Raw genomic sequence first — 23,566 nt, 5'->3', positions numbered from 1 at the left:
ATAACGTTGCTAGATACATTAAGTAAAATATATTCAGGTGTGTTAGCAAAAAGGATAATGAAGTGGGCAGAGGGGGAAGCGATTCTGGAGAGGCTGCAAGCAGGTTTTAGAGAAAGGATGAGGACAACAGATAATATTTTTGTAGTGAAAACAATAATAGATAAGTATGTAAAAAAGAAAGGAGGAAAAGTATACATTACTACTATTGATTTGGAGAAAGCATTTGATTCTGTGAGCAGAGGGGTGGTCGTGGCCAAGATGAGAGGGATAGGGGTGTCCCAGAAGATGATAACTGCGGTTGAAAATATATATGCAGAAGTAAGGTGCGCAATAAAAACTAAGGATGGCGTAGTATTTGGAGAAATATTCTCTAATGTAGGATTAAAACAGGGCTGTAAATTGTCACCAGTACTGTTTCTACTCTTTATAAATGATATCTTTCAATCGAAAGGCTGCGAGGCAGGGGTCTACCAAAGTCTTGAGAACCGGGATATTCCGGACCTCATTTTTGCTGACGACATCCTTCTGCTCACTTTGACACCCATCAGTATGCAAGGCAGTATAAATGTGGTGGTAAATTACTGTCATGAATGGAACTTAAAAATCAATGTACAGAAAACCAAGGTAATGGTGTGTAAAAAAGGACATAAATTATCAAAGAATGAAAAATGGTGGATGGGCAAGATGAGGTTAGAAGTTGTCAATAAAGTAGAATACTTGGGTATGATTTTAAGTGGAAACGGAAAGTGGTCAGAGCAAATAAAAAGATCAAAGCTAAAAGGCATGAGTGCACTGTCAGCCATTAGCATACTGGAGAAGAAGATGCCTAACACAGACTACAGAGTGCATAAAAATGTTTTTAATGCAGTAGTTAAATCTAGAGTGTTGTACGGAGCGGAAATTTGGGGAGTTGAAGAAAGGGTTGTCTCACTTGATACAATTACGAGTAGATTTGGGAAAATAATTATGGGTCTACCCAGCTGTACAGCTAATTGTGGAGTGAGAATGATGTGCAAAGATATAAGTCTGCGAGTGGATATTATTAAAAGGATAATAAAGTATTGGTTGAGAATGAAGTTGCGAGAAGGGGGCGAAATTTTACAGATAGCATATCAACACCAAATGAAACATCAGAACCAAGGATACTGGGTGGATGGGGTACGGAATATTTTAGAAATGATTGGAATGGGATGTTAATGGGAAAAAGAATGTATAGAGAAGTGGAAAATATGTAAAAAGATAGTTCTAAGAATTAAGGATATTGAAAAACAAGACATTGATGCACAATGTAGAAGTAAGAGGTCATTAGAAGAATTTTGTAATATATATGGGAGAGTGAGAATAAATGTAGAGTTTATAACAAAAAAGAGAATGAGGGGTATAATATGGTGGTTAATGGGGATACATAAAAATAAAGCATATAGAGGGAACAAGGATGAAAATAAATGTTTAATATGCTCTGAAGAGATGGGACGGGCACACCTTATAAAAGATTGCCCTATGACAAAGGAAATACGAGAAAAATTCATAGACGACGAGGGTGTAAATAAAATTGAGAACGAAAATCAGTTGTATACAATTGTAAAGTTATTGAACAGAGAATGGATGCACCCGGATAGAATTGCAAAATTATTCAACATTATTAGGGGAAGGTGGAGCAGGAAATTGAAGGAAGGAAAGGATGTGATACATGTCAGCCAGGAACCGAATTGTGCCTAAGGTATCCTAGACAATATAACTCCGTTGAAGTCTAGAGCCATTAGGTACATAGGCTTAAGGGATAGCATGGAACTACCTCGTTACAGTAGTTCTACTAGTTTTATGTATTGTCGAGTAATAATTTCCGTTTTCTCTCTTTTCTTAACAGCCTGCAAAGGCAATATTATCTTTGATAATCTGAAAAGATATCACTATAAACAGAGGTTTTGGTTTTTTTCCTGCCATAATACTATATATGAATGGAACTCCAACATTCAGTTTATAGTATTCTTTCTCTGTTCAATTTCTATGCACCTGCTTTATATGAACATTCATCGCATGTACCAATTATTAACACTATTCACAATAGTTATTTAAGTTACTCCTTCTAATTTTGTATACGGCATGTATCACAAATTATGAAATTATGATACGATTACAATAAATAATACCCTCTCCCTAATCTATGATTTTCGAGATTAAGGGAGATGGGTATCTTGAATCTTGAATCTTGAATAATAATAATAATAATAATAATAATAATAATAATAATAATAATAATAATAATAATAATAATAATAATAATATATTATAATAATAATAATAATATTATATTATAATATAATATAATATAATATAATATAATATAATATAATATTATATTATATTATATTATAATATTATTATATTATAATTATATTATATTATATTATTATTATTATTATTATTATTATTATTATTATTATTATTATTATTATTATTATTATTATTATTATTATTATTATTATTATTATTATTATTATTATTGTGGAAGAACTAGAATTTTGATACCGGTAGCACAATCGATAGTAATAAATACATTTTCATATATTATGTTCTTAAAATGAAATATAGCCATAGGCACACCAAGTTCATAGTCAAAGGTTAATAATTTTTACCAAGAATCACTTCACTGATAGTAATAGTAATAGACAACCACGAATAAGATGAAATTCACAATAATTTAGACGTAGAATAAAATCAAGTCTCTGTTACTTTTGTTCTTTCTTTTTTCTTACCACCACATACAGGACAAGTTCTTTACCCAAAATCCATTTGGCTGTTGCAGAAGATGTTGAGCTCAATTAATCTCATTTGGGATTTATCCTTCTTTCATCCAGGTTTGGATGAATGAACCAGGCAAGGTTCATATTTCATCTTCACGGTTGGATTGTGTGCCATGGCTGAGAGTCGCCAAGACACACCCTTACACTAGGAACTCCACACGAGAAAGACGCAGCGTCAGGTGCGTGTAAATTTAAGCAGACAAAAGAGGAACAACAGCGCTTTCTCGCAACTTCGTTCAAAATTCAAACGTTGGGAGCTAGATGGCATGGCCGTCCACTTAAGGGAATGGAGTACAGTTGATTTTGAATAAATGTATCCAGAGTTATGCGTTACAGTCCCCACCAAAAAATCGATAACAGTTTGAGTAAATGCAGTGATGAATGAAACATAGGTTAGATGTAGGAATGTTCACTTTCATAATGATGATTCCAAAAGTAATCTCATGATGAAAAAAATAACTGCACGCAGGGCGAAGTAGTGCACTATGTGGAGAATAATATTAGTTACACAGTTCATTCATAGATGTTGTAGCAGTCCAGAATCCAAGTAAGTACACCAGTAGGAGAAATACTAGTGGATGTACTACTCTACATAATTTGTAGGAGCGGCAATCTATTGCACTGAGATGCTCTTAAGGTTTAACTGAGAAATCAATTAACTGTTGGTTTATTATACACTATTTTGATATACAGAATACATTAATTAAAGTTCAAGTCTGTCTTTGTCAAACAATATTCGGTCATGTACTGTGAGTAAATAATTTTGGTAGTAGGAACTGTAAAGTTCAAATAAAATGCATTCTTAGAGTTTATACTGCCTCAGTCGTCTTGTTACCTCCCTGGAAGCCTCTAGGCAGTGTATTACAGAGCTGGAATACACTCAACAATATCATAATAGGCATTATCAAAGACTTGTTAAGCATTCTGTACCACCACCTTTATATTTCAATCAATCATCACTCACATGCATTTAGGGCAGTCACCCAAGTGGCAGATTCCCCATCTGTTGTTAACCTAGTCTTTTCTTAAATAATTGCAAGGAATTTGGAAATTTATTGAACATCTCCCTTGGTAAATTATTCTGATCCCTAACTCTCCTTCCTATAAACAAATATTTACCCCAATCTCTCCTCTTGAATTCCAACTTTATCTTCATATTGTGATCTTTCCTACTTTTAAAAACAACACACAAAATTATTTGTCAACTAATGTCATTCCACGCCATCTCTTCACTGACAGCTCGGAACATATCACCTAGCCTACTTGTGTGATAATACCACCTAGCCTACTTTGTGTGATAATCTCTTTTGAATCCGTTGCATCTACCTTTTGTAAAGTATGGGTCCAGGTAGTTATTTATTTGTGCATCACAAATTTTGCCCCCCAATTGTAACCTTACTTCTACAAGTGGTTTTTTTTTTTAAATTCAGGATCCTTGTATTCACACACAGTAGGTGTACTGATGTTCTTATGTAAATGTATTTCCGTTTGTAATTAGTTATTTTGTAATGCTTTGTAGCTTAATACAACATACAAGTAGACTCAGCCGGTTTTACCAGCCACTACAATAACAATTCTCAGGGGTCAAAAAGAATGTAAATAGACTTACCCATTTGTTCCTTTTTTCACAGCTCTCTTCAAGCAATATCAAGTAAGTCGACTTACCTGAGTAACTGCATACTAACTTACTGTACTTACCTCGAAAATTCAGTGTTCATCAGTGGCTCACAAGATCACTTATCTGTTTTTACATAATGTGGGTATCACCATTAGTGATCACTTGGTGCACTTAACTCATTTCATCGAAAAATAGACTTCCTTTTATTCCTCCCCCCCCCCCCGAATGTTGTAGTTGCATCTTATTCATTTATACGTAGTTATTCAGAATATTTATCCATCGTGTGGATACCCGTAATCTTCCAAGCACATCTAGACAAACCAAGCGAGTTGGCTGCACTGTTAAAGCTTTGTAGCTCTCAGCTTACCTTTAGGAGATAGTGGGTTTGAACCCCATGCATTCAGACATGCACAGGGTTGTATGTGCCAGTTGCGATTAGAAGGAACATATGGTGGAAATGGAGAATAAAACATCCAGTTGCCATAGAATTAATAAACATATATTCCAGTAGGAAGTTGATATTTAATTTGGAAGAATATCATCTATATAATGGCATGTAGCCTCTGAATAGGCCATGTGCAGGCCTTTTGAGTTGACGCTTTATAGACAACCTGCATGAGGATGGGGCTCTATCTGTGATGAATTCTAATGCTGAATACTGCGCACACACCCAGCTCTTGTGGCATTGGAATTAACCAGTGAAGGTTAAAACCTCCTATCTGGATGGCAATCAAACTTGGGACGCCTTGGTCAAAAGGTCAACATGCCATGGAACCAGACCATTAACAATGAAATACATTGTCACTTATAGGTATACAGGGACTGAGGTGGTGCAGCTCTGTCAGGCACATCCCCAATGGAGGTGAGCTGCATGTACCATCTTAAACACATACTATCCTTCCTACCATTCTTAAATCTCTGGCAGTACTGGGAATCAAACCCGGGTCTCTAAGGATGGCACCTAATAGCGCCAACCATTACGCTGTGGAGGTGGGCATAGGGAGAGTAGCAGATACTTGCAGTCCTGAATTCAATATTCTGCCTTCTTCTTTGTGCAAAGTGTTTGAAGGATATTTTAAAATTGTTAAATTTCATTGCTACACGGCGATCTCAGATTGTGACAAGGTTAACCATTTAAATATAGAAGGTAGAATTTGTACTACATGTATTCAAAAGTGCATTAAAAATTCAGAATTTTAGCTCCACGCCTCCACTTTTGTTGCTGACTTGTCCCTGTGAAAAGCATAATCAATCAGGATAGCTGTGTTGCCTGCTTGAGTGAGTGGAAAAATATTTCTTTTTTAATACATGCTCTTAGAGCATTCAAGGAGCACCATACTAATCTTGTGACCAGGGTGCGATGATTACTATAATATTAGTGTCATAGAGGAAAATATATCTGTCTGGTTCCTTGGCACCGGGCGAGTCGGCCGTGTGCGTAGAGGCGCGCGGCTGTGAGCTTGCATCCGGGAGATAGTAGGTTCGAATCCCACTATCGGCAGCCCTGAAGATGGTTTTCCGTGGTTTCCCATTTTCACACCAGGCAAATACTGGGGCTGTACCTTAATTAAGGCCACGGTCGCTTCCTTCCAACTCCTAGGTCTTTCCTATCCCATCGTCGCCATAAGACCTATCTGTGTCGGTGCGACGTGAAGCCCCTAGCAAAAAAAAAAAAAAGAAGAAGTTCCTTGGCTGAATGGTAAACGTATTGGCCTTCAATTCGGAGGGCTCTGGGCTCTATTCCTGGCTGGGTTGTGTGTTTTAACTACATATGGTTCATCCTTTTGGCTTGGTGTCTGGGTGTTCGTGTTCATCTTAATAAACTTCTTTTCCATTTACATACAACACACCACACTACCAACCACCACAGAAACATACAATAATGAATATATACCTCCACAGGGGGTTGGTATCGGAAACTGCATCTGGCAACTGGTCTAACCCACGTCAAGTGCTGACCGCAACAGAGATAAGTAAGCCAACACAAATATTGTAAACTGACCCCCACCCTGTAATCAGATATGAAAATAAAAATTTTTAAAAAAAATTAATGAAGCACACAAAGCATAAGGAATAAATTTTCTGTGATTTAGATTCATCGTCACTTATTTCTTTGTCACCGCCTTCTGTAATTGACGAAACAAGTACTGACATATGTATTTATATGTATAAGTATTGAACGATGGAAATATAAAACATTCCATTTAAAGGAATAATTATTTTACTGTCTTCTGTGCTGAAAAGCACATTCGAGATTGAACACATTTTAAACAATTTTTCATGTAATATTTGAGAGACAATACTAGAATTTCAAAAGCGTCAGTTAGTAGAATTGTTAGCAGAGTTTTTGTTGCGATAGCATCCATGAGAATATTACTTAGTATTTCCTTCAGTAGAAATACTGTTTATAGACGACTTCTATGAAATATACCAATTTGCTAGTGTTTTATGTTTAATAGATAGTACACACACAAGAATACAATCACCTGGAGGCAGTGGAGCTGAAATATGCGACATTTATACGAAATACATTTTTCTATTAATGTTCAAGTGATGATCCAAACTTCAAAATCAGTGACAAGCGCTGGCCAGATTCTGTAAATGATGGTATAATATTTAATAACTCCTATATCCAAGCAGGTTTAAAGTGGGGACAAATTTCAAAGGTATCCTGAACAGCATGGAAAGAATAATAGAGGTCTGTAAAAGACAGTTTCCCGCTCATAGCTGCAGATTGCTGAGACAACCTGTTTGTGGTAATTTTTATGCACCATGTTTTACTGCTGTATTAAAACAAAATATCATTGCATCAAGATCATAAACCAGTTGGTTCTGCCACTGCCTTCTACATTCGCACTGTTCATAACTCTCACGAAAGTTAACAGTGTGTTAACTATACAACATTTCTCAGGAAAAGTTTCAAGAAATGCAAGAATCTTAACATGTTAAATTTTTGACACTGTGTTATCTAATTACGTGCTATTTGGACGTGAACGAACTCAATGAGAAAATTACAGTCAGTATTCAAAATGCAGCAAAGGAGATCCCATTGAAGAAAACTAATAAGAGGAGCCGACTTTCACTTAATACCATGCAGCTCATTAAGGACAGGAAGACAATGCATAGGGATACAGCAGAATACAAAAATCTTAACAAGACCATTCGCAAGGAAATAAGAAAAGATATAAGTAAATTTAATAATAACATGATCATGCAGACAATTGAAGAAAATAAAAACATGAAGATTTTAAAGAACAACATGTCCACAGGAAGACCAAAAATTACAAAACTTAAGGACCAAAATGGAGAAATAGTTACAGATAGGCAAAACATTACTGAAGTTATTAGAGATTTCTACTACAAGCTGTATACATCAACCATTAATAAACCAACCAGTGATGAACAACTAGCCCAGAATTATACACATGAAGTAACACCGGAAGTAACCAACCACTGCTGAGATTGAAAATGCACTTAAACAACTAAGGAATAAAAAATCCCCTGGGGAGGATAAAATAACGAATGAAATGCTGAAATTAGGTGGAAGAGATCTGCTAGAAGCCGTGAGAATACTCATCAACAAGTGTATTAACTCTGGAAGAATACCAGAAAATTGGAAAAATGCTTAAGTGACACTTTTCTTCAAGAAAGGTAATAAGGAAAATTTAGAGAACTATCGTCCTGTGAGTTTGTTATCACACCTTTACAAGCTCCTGACTAAAATTGTAACCAACTGCCTCACGAGAGAACTGGATTTTTATCAACCTGCCCAGCAAGCGGGATTTCGTAAAGGTTTCTCAACTGTTGAACACATCCAGACTATTCGTCTTCTTCTTGAGAAAACCACTGAATACAACATCAAGATTCATCTGGCCTTCATTGATTATAAAAAAGCTTTTGACTCAGTGGAGATTTGGGCAATCATGAAGGCACTTCAAAATGCCATGATAAACTCAAGGTATATAAAGCTCCTGGAAAACATTTATGATCAAGCAACACTGGTAGTCGGAGTGGACGAAGACCTCATCACCAATAAAATCCCAGTTGGCAAAGGAGTTCGACAAGGTGACACACTCTCTCCAAAGCTGTTTACCCTTGCTTTGGAAGATGTATTCAAAACCCTTCATTGTACCCTATAGGGCATAAACAACACTGCAATGTCGATCTTACCTTCTTACCTGCTATTTGATGAATGCGCCAGCCCAACTGCAGTCGGCAGGAATGGTCGTTTACAGGGTTCTTGTGAACGAGAGTAGGGAGATTAAAAAAAAAAAATTGTTCTATACGTATGCTTACGAAATGAGGAACACAAACGCACCTACTGACATTTTGAGCAAAAGTTGTGTATTCTTAAATCAACATTTCTTTTCTTTTATATTACAATTGATTGCACTAATAGTGCTAAAATGGATGCCCAAAAGGCTCATATCATAAATAAGATAAACATCAAAAAATTATGCACTAGCTGGTTGATTGTCGTGCGGAGAATCGATAAGTGAACCCAATAAACAAATGTGTCCTTACTCGGAACAGCCTCGCTGTACCTGCACATAAAATATATGATGCCAGGGTGAGAAGTTGTCCTGCAGAAATAACGCCCCTAAAAGATCCCCACACATATTTGGGAAAGTGCACACAACAAAGATAATAAGTTTGAACCTACGACAACAGGCATAACCTTTCTAATCTCGCATGAAATACCTTTTTTTTTTATGGATATGACCCAAAGTCCATTCAAACAAACATTATATTTACAAATGTACTGATTAAGCAAGTTTTCTTAGTGCCCAGTTTCTATCTAACGCACTACCATTTATAAACAAAGTAAAGAACGTATGAGAGAAAGAAAGGATGAATGAATGGAGCCACCGTCGCATGCTTGTCTCGCCTGCGAGAAGGACTTCCACCCCTCCCCTTGTATTTTAAAAATGGCTGCGAGACTCCCTGCTGTGCACGCAGGGGAAACGACCTCCAAGTCTTGGGCCGTGAAACACCCCTCGCACAAACAAAATAAAAACATAACCTAGTTTTCAAACATGCGGAGCTCAGCTCTACCTCGACCTTGTCTAGACACATGACAAAGATCGCCACAAATAAATGAGTGAGGAAATCACATACGTGTCTGCACTATCCAATGTCCGTGACAGACCGCCCTGGGTCTCGATTATACCATCTGGAGTATTACACATAGTTATACACATCCATCTCGCCGTCAGCCTAATGCGACGCGTTCCAATTAACCCTCAAGTCTAGGGTTCAATCCCTTACTTGGCATAGTACAAGGGGTCGCAAATATACATGACATAGCCTACGGGGTATTTTCATTACACTCACAGTCAACCCAACTCAATATATACATGGAGTAAACAATTAAATCCTGGCCGCATGCGTGCTCTACATTATGCATACAGATTCCCTTCCCAACATAAGGGTACTCTATCATCATTAACCTATAATTACAAGCATATGTCGTCTGATGCCGGGCACTAAGAAACATTGATTTAAGCTCGTACATAAGCTTCCCTACGACTATGTGTACAGTCACACTATCATTTAAACTACCTTAATCCTTGCTTTCTATAAACCATAAATAAAATGTATATGCCTTATCCTAAAATATATAAAGGAAATATCTTAATAAATGGCCTAATGGGCCGTAATCCTACTCCTTACTATATTTACAAATTAATCACCGTATTTCTGCATAACAACCCCCCAACCCTACACATATATATTAATTATTGTTCACTTATCTATCATCTTGGAGACCTCTTTCTCCCTCTGTCAGGGTTAGGCTGTGCCTGCTCAGCCCATCATGGTAGCGATGTGGTCCTGGGTCGATCCTCTGCGTCCAGTCTCCATGGGTTGCTCGTTCATGAAGCCGTCTTCTTGAGGGATGGCTCGTTCATGAGGCCTTCTTCTTGAGGTTGTGGTCGGCATGTCTCGTATCACACGTCTCTTGAAACACGGCACGGGTCTTCACTGGAATGAAATGCCTAATTCATTAACAGCACAGCATTCCCGGTACTTTTATTTAATTTTCGAGGCAAAAATCAGTACTGGCGATCTGCGACGTTAAAAATCATTGTTCCCCTTTAGCTGCTTAACCGCACACGAATGTATATAGGCAATATATCTACTATCTGAAATCAGCAACCTAATCGGTCGAACAAATTGTCGTTATCTCATGCTCGACTGATTCAGACCCATAAGTATAGCGGGAATAACACAAATGACTTTAGTTTATACTTGCACTTCTTCCGCACTTCACAATATATTTACGTGGTTACCCGTACCGCTTCATGATGAAGTCTACATGTACGGCATTGTCTACAGTCGGTTAATTAGGCACTTGCGACCTCACTGTAAAGCGTCTAAATACAATCATACGATTGAATAATTACTGGAAAGTTTATGGATCACCGATTCATTGAATAAACATTAGCGCAACTGCATTAAAGTAATCATAGTCTTTGTCCTAAACAAAGGTTTCTGGCGCGAGTATCAGCAGAAACGCAACGTGCACGGACAGCGGTCTTATCATGGACTGATGACCTCCTTCCACCTTTCTCTGCTCTTATAGAATCCAGGAACCCACGCGACTCGCTGGGAAGTCCCGGGAAACAACTTGAGATTGGCATGTGGCCTCGAAACATTTTCTCACGGCAGTCGGCCTCCCACGTAGTTATTTATTCGATTATATATTAATAGACTTTGAGGTATCTATGGCTTCGGAAAATTCTGGCACCGATTCCCATCCTATTACTTTCCTGTAAAACCTTCAAATATAGGAATTATGACTCAATTTCCATAGCGTGGTGAGCCTGTCTGTTCCCGCTGAAAATCTCTGTTAAGATGGCAGGTCTCTCCCCCAGACAAAATCCCATCTCCCTTTCTTTCTTCCTCACATATTCTTTCTTCGTCGCACATGACCACGCCTTGCCTCGGGAATCCCCTTCTCGATTCCCGCGCTCTGTATAGCATCACGCCCTCACAGTTAGCGTCCTATTGCGCATTATTTTATCAGCGTTAAATATCCATTCTTATAACTAACAGAATGGTACATCATTGGGATAATAAAGGAATAAAAATCAAAGGGTTATATTTGAACCACCTGCGTTTTGCCGATGACATTGTGCTCATAAGTGAAAATCTAGATGAGCTAGAAAGCATGATCCAAGAATTAAAAACTGTTCTGCTAAGATTGGTTTGGAAATGAACATTAATAAAACGAAAATACTAAGCCCAGACAGTCGACCACTTAAAATGGGAAACCAATATATAGAAGCTGTTGATGAGTACATCTATCTTGGAGACGTGATAAAACTTGGAAAAGACAACCAACGTGCAGAAATTTCTCGCAGAATAGGTATGAGTTGGACTGCATTCCGAAAACTTAGATTCCTCCTCACCAACAAGGATGTTCCAATTAACCTGAAGACCAAGGTTTATAATACGTGCATGCTGCCAGTTACTACTTACGGTCTGGAAACGATGACTCTGACGAAGGAAATTGCTCGCAAGCTTCAGCGAACACAACGAGCCATGGAGCGACAGATGCTAGGGATCAGCCTTAGGGATAAGATCCGTTCGGAGGACATCAGGAGAAGAACTAATGTTACAGACATCCTAGAGAGAGTAGCAAGACTAAAATGGCAATGGGTAGGACACGTAGCTCGACAAGACTACAACAGGTGGACCTCTAGGATTGTTCACTGGAGACTATGGGAACACAAGAGAGGCATTGGAAGACCCCAGAAGAGATGGCTCGACGACATAAAGCTGTTGGCTGGAACATGCTGGTTCAAAGTGGCTCAAGACCGAAGACGATGGAAGCATATGGAAGAGGCCTATATCCAGCAGTGGATTGAAATAAGCTAGAAAAGAAGAAGAAGAAGAAGATGATGTTTCAAAAACCCCTATCTCCAATTTTCACAAAAATGGAGATATTGATTTGATTTTGCTGTGGGCATGTCCACCACTGTATACTATTAGTAAGATAGAGTTTGAGGGATGTTCCACCATTCAACACATTGTAAAATATATTAAATTATAAGACCGGTTTACCGTTGCACATTTGGCCAGCCAAAGAGTGTGTTAAGGAGAGGCAAAACCTTTTCTGGACTGGTTCCACAGTTAATCAAAAAAGGCAATGTTCCATTAAGCAATGCAAAAGTGAAGAATGAGTGCAGATTGGTTGAGAAACATTATGGGGTTAGATGGAGGGAGCTTGCAGATCTCCAGTTTTATGTTTCACTGGAAACACGACAGGTTGAACATCATTGCAGTACGACAGAACAGCAAGAGGAGGAAGAATACTGTGAACCAAGAGATGATTCTGTATCCTTGTTGTATTAGATTGCAATAATATGATTATGTTTTTATTCTTCAGAGACAAATGCACTGCATATTCTCAATGAACATTTAAACATTTTATACTGTATTTCATGTTTGCAATTCGTTTTCCATCTCAGTGTGCTACATAGATGGTAGTAAGTGAAGTAAAAATAGTTTCTTTGAGCATTAGACAGTAAGAGTATATTTGCGATGTCCATGTTTACTTTCAAACCCCGCCATGTTCACCTGTGACTTTCAAAACCCTCTGTGTTCAAGATAAATATTGCCCTAGTACAAAAATGTAGAGATGAAACTGCATACATTTTGTGTATATTATTCACTATGAGTTAATTAAAATGAAAGTAAAGAAATGTTTAAAAGGAGTGTAAAATACAGTCATGGAAGTTTTTTGCCCTTCCTGAAAAACTGATTTTCTTGGAGATAGGGTTTTTTGAAACTCAAATATTAAACGACTGTTATTGGAATTGGGCCGGAATCTACAGATGATGCATAAATTTACTTTCTGGCGTTATTTTTCGGATTTTTTATTTTTTGCATCAATAAAGGGTGGTGGTTACTTTATCAGCCATGTTAATGATACCGATTTTAAGACAAAGGGAATTTTTTGAAAAGAAATAAAGTAAAAAGAAGTCAGCTTACAATTGGGTAAATAAGGTATTTAGATTTTGACTCTGATATATGATGAGTAAATTCTGAAATTTGATTTGTATGTATGCATTGAACTGAAGTGGTGTGATCTGTCATGTTATAGTGAAGTAGTCATATTTTTTCTCTTATATCTTGAGAATAATGTAGGATACATTGATAATGATGTAAATTCTGCTGCATGTTCCTTTTCATTTTCCAGGAATGAATATACGGATGAAGAACGTAAACAGATAGTGGCTTACATAGTACAAAATAGTATTCACGAATTTGTCAAAGGGAATACCATCTGGAAGGCTATGTTTGTTGATAAGGTAAGTTCTACTAAGGTTTATTGCATTGAATTTTATTACATGCAGTTTGTTTTTATCTGCTCCTCTAAGATTTTCTGTAGGGTTTTCCTGTTTTTATATCCTGTTTGGACTTAATTTCACAGCACTTTGTTTTATGATAGATAAATTTCACAGCACTTATTTTATAAATAGATAGATAGGTCATCAATTGGTCTAATGGTGAAGGGCATTGTTGTCACCACCACCACCGCTGCCGCCACCATGCGAGAGGGAAGCTTTTAAGTCCGGTACCGAACTCTTATTTAAATTTAGAGGAATTTTGAATTTAATGTGCACTGTTCAACTGCTGATCAACAAAACAGCGATCATTCCAGTCCACATTACTGATATACAGTAGAAGTCTGCTATAGCGAGTGCGGCATATAACGAGAACTCCATTATAGCGACGATTGTGTTCTATCCCTTCACAATTCCTATATTAAACTGTGTATCGTCCTTCGATTACAGCGAGAGCCCTATCATTGACGCATCCGTTATTACGAGCGATTAAGTGTGTGCGATTTTTTCCTTTACCGATATTTATGCACCCCAGCGATGATACCGCATGCGATCGAATACCTTCAGCATTGTTTCCTCGCTAAGTGCACTAGCGAGTTCTCTCGTCGACATTCGAAGGCGATGTCGGAGTCGATTAGTAATGCCCGTCGACAGCTGTTCCGTAAAGAAAATTTGAAATGAAGGAGAACATATTTTCATAGTAAATGCGTAAATAACTTGTCCGATAACTGTTGTTAACTCGTTAAAAATTGACTAAACGACTGCTTAATTTTCAGGCTAAATACTCCAATTAAGTAAGAATGGGATACACCTCGAGATATGGCAGAGTGCTTAACTGATTTCAGAGGTTAGTTTATATTTTGTCGCATCTAGTTAAATTACGGAATGGCTATTATGAAAATTTATAGCGAGAAGGTTATCATTTCTGTACTGGCGCTTGAAGTATGTTTTCATCATACGTATAGTACGGTTAACTTAGGATAGGTGACGCTGTTTGAATAAGAAAACTGAAACATTTGCAACAAAATGCGATCGATCATCTTTGGTACGGTAGGCCTATAGTTTTCTCACTTTATGCATTTGCGAGCTCTCTCATTCACATTCAAAGGATAACACGTTTTATAATAAATGCTTAAATAACGTGGCTGAAAGCAGTTGTTAACTCGTTAAAAATAAAGACTGAAGTAATCGATATCTTAATTTTAATGTTATATACGGAAATTAAGTAAGAATGTGATACACCTCAAGATATGGCAGAGTACATCACTGATATCAGAGAATATTTCATATCTTCTCGCTCTGGTTAAATTTCGGAAAGGCTATTTACATGTAAATTTTTCGCGAGAAAGTTATCATTTCTGTACATGCGTTTCAAATATGTTTTTATGATACATATACGGTTAGGTTAGGTGACGCTGTTTTAACAAACTGACGTGTTTACCACAGGAACCTCTGGAGTGATACCGTATTTTTCCGAATCCAAGACTTTTTTTTCTCAGAATCTCATGCGAAAACTCGAGGGTTGTTGCATTCGCGGCCTAACAGTAAGTTAATGGATACCACTGGCAACTACCGCGGTAACCACGCTGCTTTCTTTTTCACATGCACACAGAATTCATTGACAAACGACCGCCTCTTTATTATACATCGCTAGCCACAACAACCGGTTGTACAGTGCCTGTGTGTAACGTCACTCAATCTCAGGAAATTGTGAAGAGAGAATGGCGTTCTGTTAGCCTCTACAAAATCGTTTCTCAGATCTGCAGAATGGCATCAAAACATGCGACCCATCGAATTCTTAGAAAGGCCATGGCTACTCAGTGGCAGAGTTATAACGCGTCTATTGTAGCGTACTTGACGCTTAGTAAAATTAGGTTTTAAAGACATCAAGAATATTTTCGTGATGGATAGTCGTATTGTAAAGATACGTGGAAAAGGCATTGCTGGCAAATTTTCAACGGGTTCTAGTCGATATCATGATGCCAATTTTAAGTTAATGGTTATTAAACACTCGGAAATATAGAATAATTGTGCAGCTGCAAGAAAATACGGCATAGACCTAACTAAAGCCAATATTTGGCGTTAGCGTGAAGACAAAGAGCTAAAAAGAATGCGTACTGTACAAAAATGCATTCAGTGGTCCGCAGCAAGGACGCTTTAAAGAAGTCGAAGATGAAATTGTGAGGTACTGTATGTGCACGGAAAACGCAAGGGTGGAATTGCCATACAGTGGCGCAATAAACTCGTTCGTTGACTTTCAACGGCCTATAGATCGCTAGCCGCTGAATTTGGCCGAGCCCGGCTAGCGAGATGTACGTGTAATGGTAGCCGGTTATATCTGATGCTGAGTAAAAGTAACAGTTTTATAGACAGCAAGTAATTTCCTGATGGATCGTCGTATTGTAGAGATGCATGGAATAGGTATTGCCGGCAAATTTTCAACGGGTTCTCTTCGGTATTATGATGCCAATTTTAAGTTAATGGTCCTTAAGCCTGCGAAAATAAAGAATAATTGTGCAGCAAAAAAAGAAAAAAAAAAAAGAAAAAAGAAAGAGAGAGAGAAGAAATACGGCATGACGAAAGTCAACGCTCGGCGTCTAAAAATAGTCTAAAAATGCATAGGCCTACTGTACTACAAGGCATTCATATGATTTTACAAAGTTCTTTTTGAGCTTGATTTAATTTTTTTGAAGGAAAAAGTGGGGTTCATCTCGGATTTGGAGAAATACAGTACTATAGTTTTTTCAGAATGAAATTAAATATGCACTTTCACGTAGTATCGGATGTCGAAAAATAACAAACAAGTAAGCCGTACTGGGATATCATCTGCGGAAATGCAACTTTTGAACAAACTGATTGCCGTTTCCTATTGATTTTAATGTGCATTAGGGGTTTTCCGACTTTTATACAAAAATCGGATATAACGGCAATCCGCTATAGTGAGTAAATTTTTCGCTGTTATGAATTCTCGCTATAACAGACTTCTACTGTAGCATAAAGTCCTACATCGATGAAAAATGCATTCTTGACATTTGTGTTGTTTTATTGGAGCACATCGATTATTTCATTAATAATTAAAAGGTTGTTTCTGGTTTGTTATGAGTACCATGTCGGCCAAATCAAAATTGAAATTAGCTCATGAGTGTGACACGGAGGATTGACTTACTTCGCTAACTATCAGAATGGAAGAAGTGTTAAAATTTCTCCAAAAATACTCAAGCTAACAAATATAAAGAGTGACGACATTGAGAAGGAAACATTTAAATTTATCCAAAATCATTTCAAGCTAAAAAATATAGGGAGAAATACAGAAGAGACAGTAAAATTGTGCTGATTAGCTTCTCCTCGGCCAAGTGACTCTCTACAACACAGGCTGGGAGAAGCCTAAGTACAGCTGACCAGGAAGACGTCTGATTGCGCACACGTGTTTATCCCCTTCCACCTCTTCAATCAAATCACATGTCTCAGCGCTCTCACGCTTCAGGTGGCCTTGAGGTACTGTCAAGTGCTTTGGCCAATCAGAATGCTGCATTTTTCTTTAACAATTTAAAAATATATGGCAAGAAATTTTTATGCTTTTAAAGACACACTGCAGATTATCAGAATGCTTTACAATGTTAATCAGTTCCGCTGTTCTCTCAAACTCACTGTAAAAAAAAATCTGCCTAGTGTTCTAAATACACTGATGGGCAAAATTAATGGATCACTTGAATTTTCAAAGGAAAAAGCATGTTAAATTGTGAAACATTTGTTTTATTATTTACATTGATTATTTTCATGGAAAAATGATCTAAGTAATGTTATCTGTCTGTTATTGCTATCCTTAGTTACTTAGATATCTTTTTCATGAAAATACTCCATGTAAATAATAATTCAAGTGGTCCATTATTCTTGTGTGGACCATCTTCAGCTAACATCAAAAATACATGTTAAAATTAAATACGGATGCCTTTGAAACATCTAATTAAATACTTCAGTTTGCATCTAAAAAGAGGATGAAAACTGATTCTCTTGGCGTTCCCTAAAAAAAAAACTAAATAATACAAAGACAATTTACCTAAAAATAAAACACACAGACATATTTAAAATAAAATTCTTGCTTTGTGCATCTAAAAATAGGATAAAAAATGGATAAATTTGGTATTCTCTAACAAGCAGTAGAATCAGTGGTGAAGAAATCGAGGCTAAAATGTTCTTTTATTTTGGTGAATGTAACCGTCATTATATAATACTGCAAGCTGTGTATTCAATATGGAACAAAATTATGATAATTGTTCTTTGTAAAATCCAAACAAATTTATAATAGCACTCTGAGAAAAGGAAAGAAATATAAATAATGATTGGAAATGTAAAATAAATCATCATCTTGAAACAGCTCCTGTTTCTCGGGTGCGATGAATGAGCGCTCACCATTTACTTCTGTCCATGTAGATGTTTTCTTCCCTAACCTATTGCAAATCCAGATCTTGTCCAGCTAGTCATTTCTAATTTGATCAATCCATCTCTTCCCTGCCCGACCTCTTGATCTTTTGCCTTCAAGTTCCTTCTCAAACCACACTAGCTGTTCTTTCTGGGTCAATTTTTTTTGAGATGACCAAACCATTTCAGTCTGACTTTGACACAGATCTCACTTAAGGGTTTTTTTCACTCGGACAAGATAGCATATCTCATTTCTTATTTTGCCCCTCCTTGTTTTCTGAATCATAGTTCTTAAGAACTTCATTTCCACTGTTTGTAGTGTGCTGATATTTCTGTTGGTTTAGATGCAGGTTTCTAGACTGTATGTGGTAACTGGTACAAAGAAGCTCTTGTAGAGTATTAATTTTGATCTTAATGGAACTTGCTTATCCAAAAGAAGTTTTCCCATTCCCATTCTGTACTCTACTAGTGATTTCTGTAGATGGTCATCTATCTGTTGTTACTACACTGCCTAGATAACAGAACTGACGTACTTGTTCCAACTTTGATCCATCTAGAGTGATGTTGGTATGGATGTTCTGTCGACTAACAGGCAGCACTGCCATTTTGGACTTGCTTGTCTTGAGACCTAATTGCTTGAATATAGCATTCTAGTCACTCAGCTTATGTTGTATTTAAGCTTCACTACCACCCCTATCAATATTGTCTGGCCGAAGGTCTAGCGGCCAGTACCAAACCCGGTAAACTATGGGAGAACCAATGGCTGCTGGTGGAGGAGTTCTCCCTTAGCAAGTTTGATGAAACCTGTGTGTACGAAATGACACACAAATTTATCACAACGCTGCTGCCTTGCAGATTGGATACAGGACTATTGAAGGCAAAGGGAGTTACCCTGATGGAATAACCTCACCTTGTGTCAGTCCCAACAAGCCAACAAAAGGAGAAAAATTGTCAAATTGCTTTCAACAGTAAAATGAGCCTCGGATGTAAACAAAATAAATATTGAATTTAAAAAGTGGCATGAATAATTAATTAAAACTGCTCACTGATTGATTATCTTTCTGCCTCGAAGTGGATACACTCGAGTGTTGTCGACATCTGTATGAGTGCGAGTGTGTGATTGGCTCGAGACAGTCACATTGGAGGGGAATGGAGAAGAGGGGGAGGGAGTCATATGGGCGGGGGCATCGCACTTATGGCCTGCTGATGGCAACCTGTTTGTTTTTGACTGAGAATCGATTATTATCGCCTCATCAAATGAAATTCATTTGTTGTAATCATAGTCAAGGTCAACTGAAATGATAGGATAGTGCTAATGGGCAATTTCAATGTGAGAATTGCAAATAGAACTGAAGGATATGTAAAGGTGGGGTAAATGGGAAGGTATGGAAGCTAATAGTAATGGGAAGCATTTGCTGGATTTATATGCTAGTATGGGATTAGCAGTAATAATTACATTTTTCAAGCATAAATCTTTTCACCCCTACACATGGAAGGAAGGGGCCACCAGATCCATAATAGGCTATATCATAATTGACTTTGAATTCAGGAAATCTGTTAGACATATGCAAGTATTTCAGGGATTGTTTGATAATACAAAATTGGCATAGGTAGATCACTTCAGGTATTTAGGATGTGTATTCTCCCAGGATGGTAGTATAGTGAGTGAGATTGAATTTAGGTTCAGCAAAGGTAATGCAGTGAACTTGCAGTTGTAACCAACAGACAAAATTATCTTTATACCAATCTGTTTTCAGACCAACTGTGCTGTATGGGATTGAAAGCTGGGTGGAATGAGGCACTACAATCTAGGCTATAAATAATTTTATTCACACTGAGTGAAATGGTAGTTTAGGGGAAGGCCTAAAATTTAATGTCAATTGGGAAGGTAATGCGAAGGAAGCATGAACAACAAATGGAAAATAAGTTAATATGAGAAGGGCAGCTGATTCAGAAAGTGATGGAACCAACTAGAGGGAAGAATATTTTGTATGTGGTGCTGATAAAACCTGATGAGCTCTATAGAGAAACCGAAGTAATAGTTGGTATTAGTGATCACGAAGCTGTTTTTGTCATAGTTAAAAAAATAAATTAATTCTCAAATATTTATGTTATTAGTGGTTCTATTGATAAATACTGCATAACAAAAGTTATAGAGAATTAAATTTGCGATCATTTGTGTCTTATACATTTTTACTGTACTAGCTGTGACAACAGGGATATTCATGAATTTGAATTTTTGTTGCTAAGTCCATATCAACACCGAGCCACAAGAAAATGGGTAAACAGAATTTATTGAAAATTGGTATGTGCAGTCTGGGCTATAAATAATTTTAGGGGAAGTCACCTAAAATTTAATTTTTAAATACCTATGTTATTGGTCCTATCGAAAAGTACTACATAACAAAAGTTGTAGAGAATACAATTTCCGATGATTAATGTCTTATTCAATTTTACCGTACCGACTATGATAAAGAGTGGTGGTGGTGGTGGTGGTGGTGGTTGTTGTTTTTAAGAGGGAGAACAACTAAGCAACCATCCTCTATATAACACTAATAAGAGAGAAAAATGGAAGGAGTCCGACACTTTGAAAAATGAAGGTATCGGCCTAAGAAACGCCCATGAACGGTGTGAAAATGAAAGTTTCCCTAGGTTTCCATACATAATATTGTTGGGGTCAGAAAAGAACAAGAGTTGACCAATGGAGTTAGGACAGCATAGGATAGATGAAAGTGAGGAGCTGGCACAGGAAGTGGAAGCAATTCCAGGACTCAGCTAAGGGCCCCATGGTCGCCAACCCATGCTCCTAAATTCAGAGCCCCCGTGGGGCCGTTTTAGTCGCCTCTTACGACAGGCAGGGGTTACCATGGCTGTTATTCTACCGCCCCCAAACACAGGGGGACAACTACGATAAGGGAATTCATGAATTTAAATGAATTTAGACTTTTGTTGCTTAATCCTTATCAATGCCGGCATGGAAATATTGTTGAATTTGTGTTAACTGGTGATGGTTTTTGTCATGATTTTCTTAAGGTGTAAAAAACACATGGTCATCGGTCCATATCGACAAGGAAAATTGTGAAGATGATTAAAAAAAGACTAAAATCATAAAGGAATGATCGCTTGAAGAATAAGACAAGAGGGAGTCATGACAAAAGGAGGATTCCCTTTACATTAGATCTCAACAAGATTGATCCTCATATTAAATTCACCCTTGAAACTGAATCCAACAGATCAATCAATTTTCTAGATATAACAATTAGCAGACTACCTTATTCTTTATCTTATATGATTTACAGGAAACCCACACAAACAGCTACTACCATAAGACAAGATTCCTCACTTCCCTTACTCCCTAAACCCTCCCCCCGTCTATCCCCTCCCTGTGCTCAAATTTCTGTTCTTACTTCCTCTTATACTTCATGGCAAGCTAAACAAGGTGAACATAGATATGTGTCGAAACCGGTTCAAAACCAAATTAAACATGTTGTGACATTAATTTGTGCAACAGTTTACCATTGTATTGAATAGGTGGAACATCTCTCTTTTTAGCATTGTGATTCTCAGTTCAATACGGATCAATTATGAAGTTTTTAACTTTAAATTTACATTAGATGCCCTAATTTCTCAGAGTTGGAAGAAAACTAAATTCAAAGGCTTACATTATTGAAAACTCGTAAAATTGATGAACAATAACATTGCATTGACCATTGTTTGTTGTAATATTCTTTCTCTGCTGCCACTCATCTCTGGTAGATGAGATTACTGCTGCATACCCAATATAACAGCCTGCCTGAACATTGGTGGGAAGTAGCTGGGGAATTAGATAACTTTCTTCTTTAGCATTTCCTCTGGTTCATATTTTTTTTTTATACTACTGGTATGTAACACACTGGTTAATTATAGTATTCCAGCTATTCGATATCTACTCTGAGACATTGATTTGAACGAGCATTGTGCACACTTAACGGAATAATGGCACAGGAGTATTCATGGCTGTCTGCGATCTGGTAATTCCAGCTGTGTAACTTTGGACTTTTAGATCGGCAGTGTAGTAGTCTACTGTTCGTTAAAAGTGAGAAAATGTGCATTTTTTCATTTGATTGAGTAGTTCATGTGATAACATTGTTTTTAATAGGGACATTCCTACTGACATAATTGCAATAACCTATATTGATTTCAATTGGGAAAATCACAAGTATCTGAGGATGTAAAAAGGCAGGTGAAGAGTGAGTATCTGCCATTATAATGAAAACTGCCCAACTTGATTGTGACTGATAGTAGGCAAAAGGGCCTGCCATTGCAATGAATGTTCCCTAACCTGGTCTTCACATGAGAAATGGCATATGGTGACTTCCTCGTCTTGTTTCTGGGGTAACGTGAAGGACTATGCAATTTAATACAATCTTACCCTCAACGTTACCCTACTTAACCTAGAATTCTGTATACAATGTAGAATTCCGTAGTGAAGCACGGGTATATCAGCCAGTTTATCGAATAAAAGTGGATGTGTTTCGGCTCTTGGAGCCATCATCAGCACGCAAACACTTAAATAAGATTAACATCACATAAGCACGTTTGAAATTAAGATCATGAAAATAATATTGATAGTTGAGATAATTCAAAACAAATTATTATCAGTACTACATTCATGATCTTTTTTTCAAATGTGTTGATGTGCTATTAAAAATATTTAAGTGTTTGTGTGCTGATTATATCTCCAAGAGCTGAAAAATGTCAACTTTTATTTGATAAATAATTTGTTTAGATTATAATGTGGTGTATTGATTAGGCAGTTGATCTATATATACATATTTTCTCTAGTTACTTATACTTGTGATGAAATCTACTACTCCTAAGAAGATGCCAAGATTTTTGATCCTGTCATGACCTTTCAATGCAAGCTCAAATGCTCCACAGAACTGGATGCAATCAAGATTTTAAAAGCCCATATTTATTTCTTTCCACTTGTTGATTGCATTTCAGTTTTTCCTCATGATATGCACGACTGAACCTCCGTGGCTCAGGCAACAGTGCACCGGCTTTACACCGCTGGGTTCCGTGGTTCAAATCCCGGTCACTCCATGTAAGTATTGTGCTGGACAAAGTGGAGGCGGGACAGGTTTTTCTCTGGGTACTCCGGTTTTCCCTGTCATCTTTCATTCCAGCAACACTCTCCAATATCATTTCATTTCATCTGTCAGTCATTAATCATTGCTAATTTAAGGGTTATAAATTTCATGTTGTTGGTCCGTATTGAACTGAGAATAACATATGAGTAACAACACAATAAAGGTTTCACCTATTCAATACAAAATATATTCACAATATTTTAAAATTACATGGAACTAGTTTCGACCCATCTAGGGGTC

General features: G+C 37.2%; 1 protein-coding gene across 1 annotated transcript in view; it reads left to right on the top strand.

Moving 5' to 3' along the window:
* The window catches only part of LOC136865972 (serine-rich adhesin for platelets), a 211,432-nt gene that overhangs the window by 49,495 nt on the left and 138,371 nt on the right, over positions 1 to 23,566 (top strand). Inside the window, exon 4 of the mRNA XM_067142550.2 lies at positions 13,628 to 13,739. Within this exon, the coding sequence (XP_066998651.2) occupies positions 13,725 to 13,739 (15 nt within the window). The 5' untranslated portion in view covers positions 13,628 to 13,724. The remainder of the gene's footprint in view (positions 1 to 13,627; positions 13,740 to 23,566) is intronic.

Source organism: Anabrus simplex, chromosome 3 (genome assembly GCF_040414725.1).
Source record: "Anabrus simplex isolate iqAnaSimp1 chromosome 3, ASM4041472v1, whole genome shotgun sequence".
NCBI lineage: Eukaryota > Metazoa > Arthropoda > Insecta > Orthoptera > Tettigoniidae > Anabrus > Anabrus simplex.
Note: the sequence above shows the minus strand (reverse complement) of the source record. Positions and strands in the feature narration are given on the sequence as shown.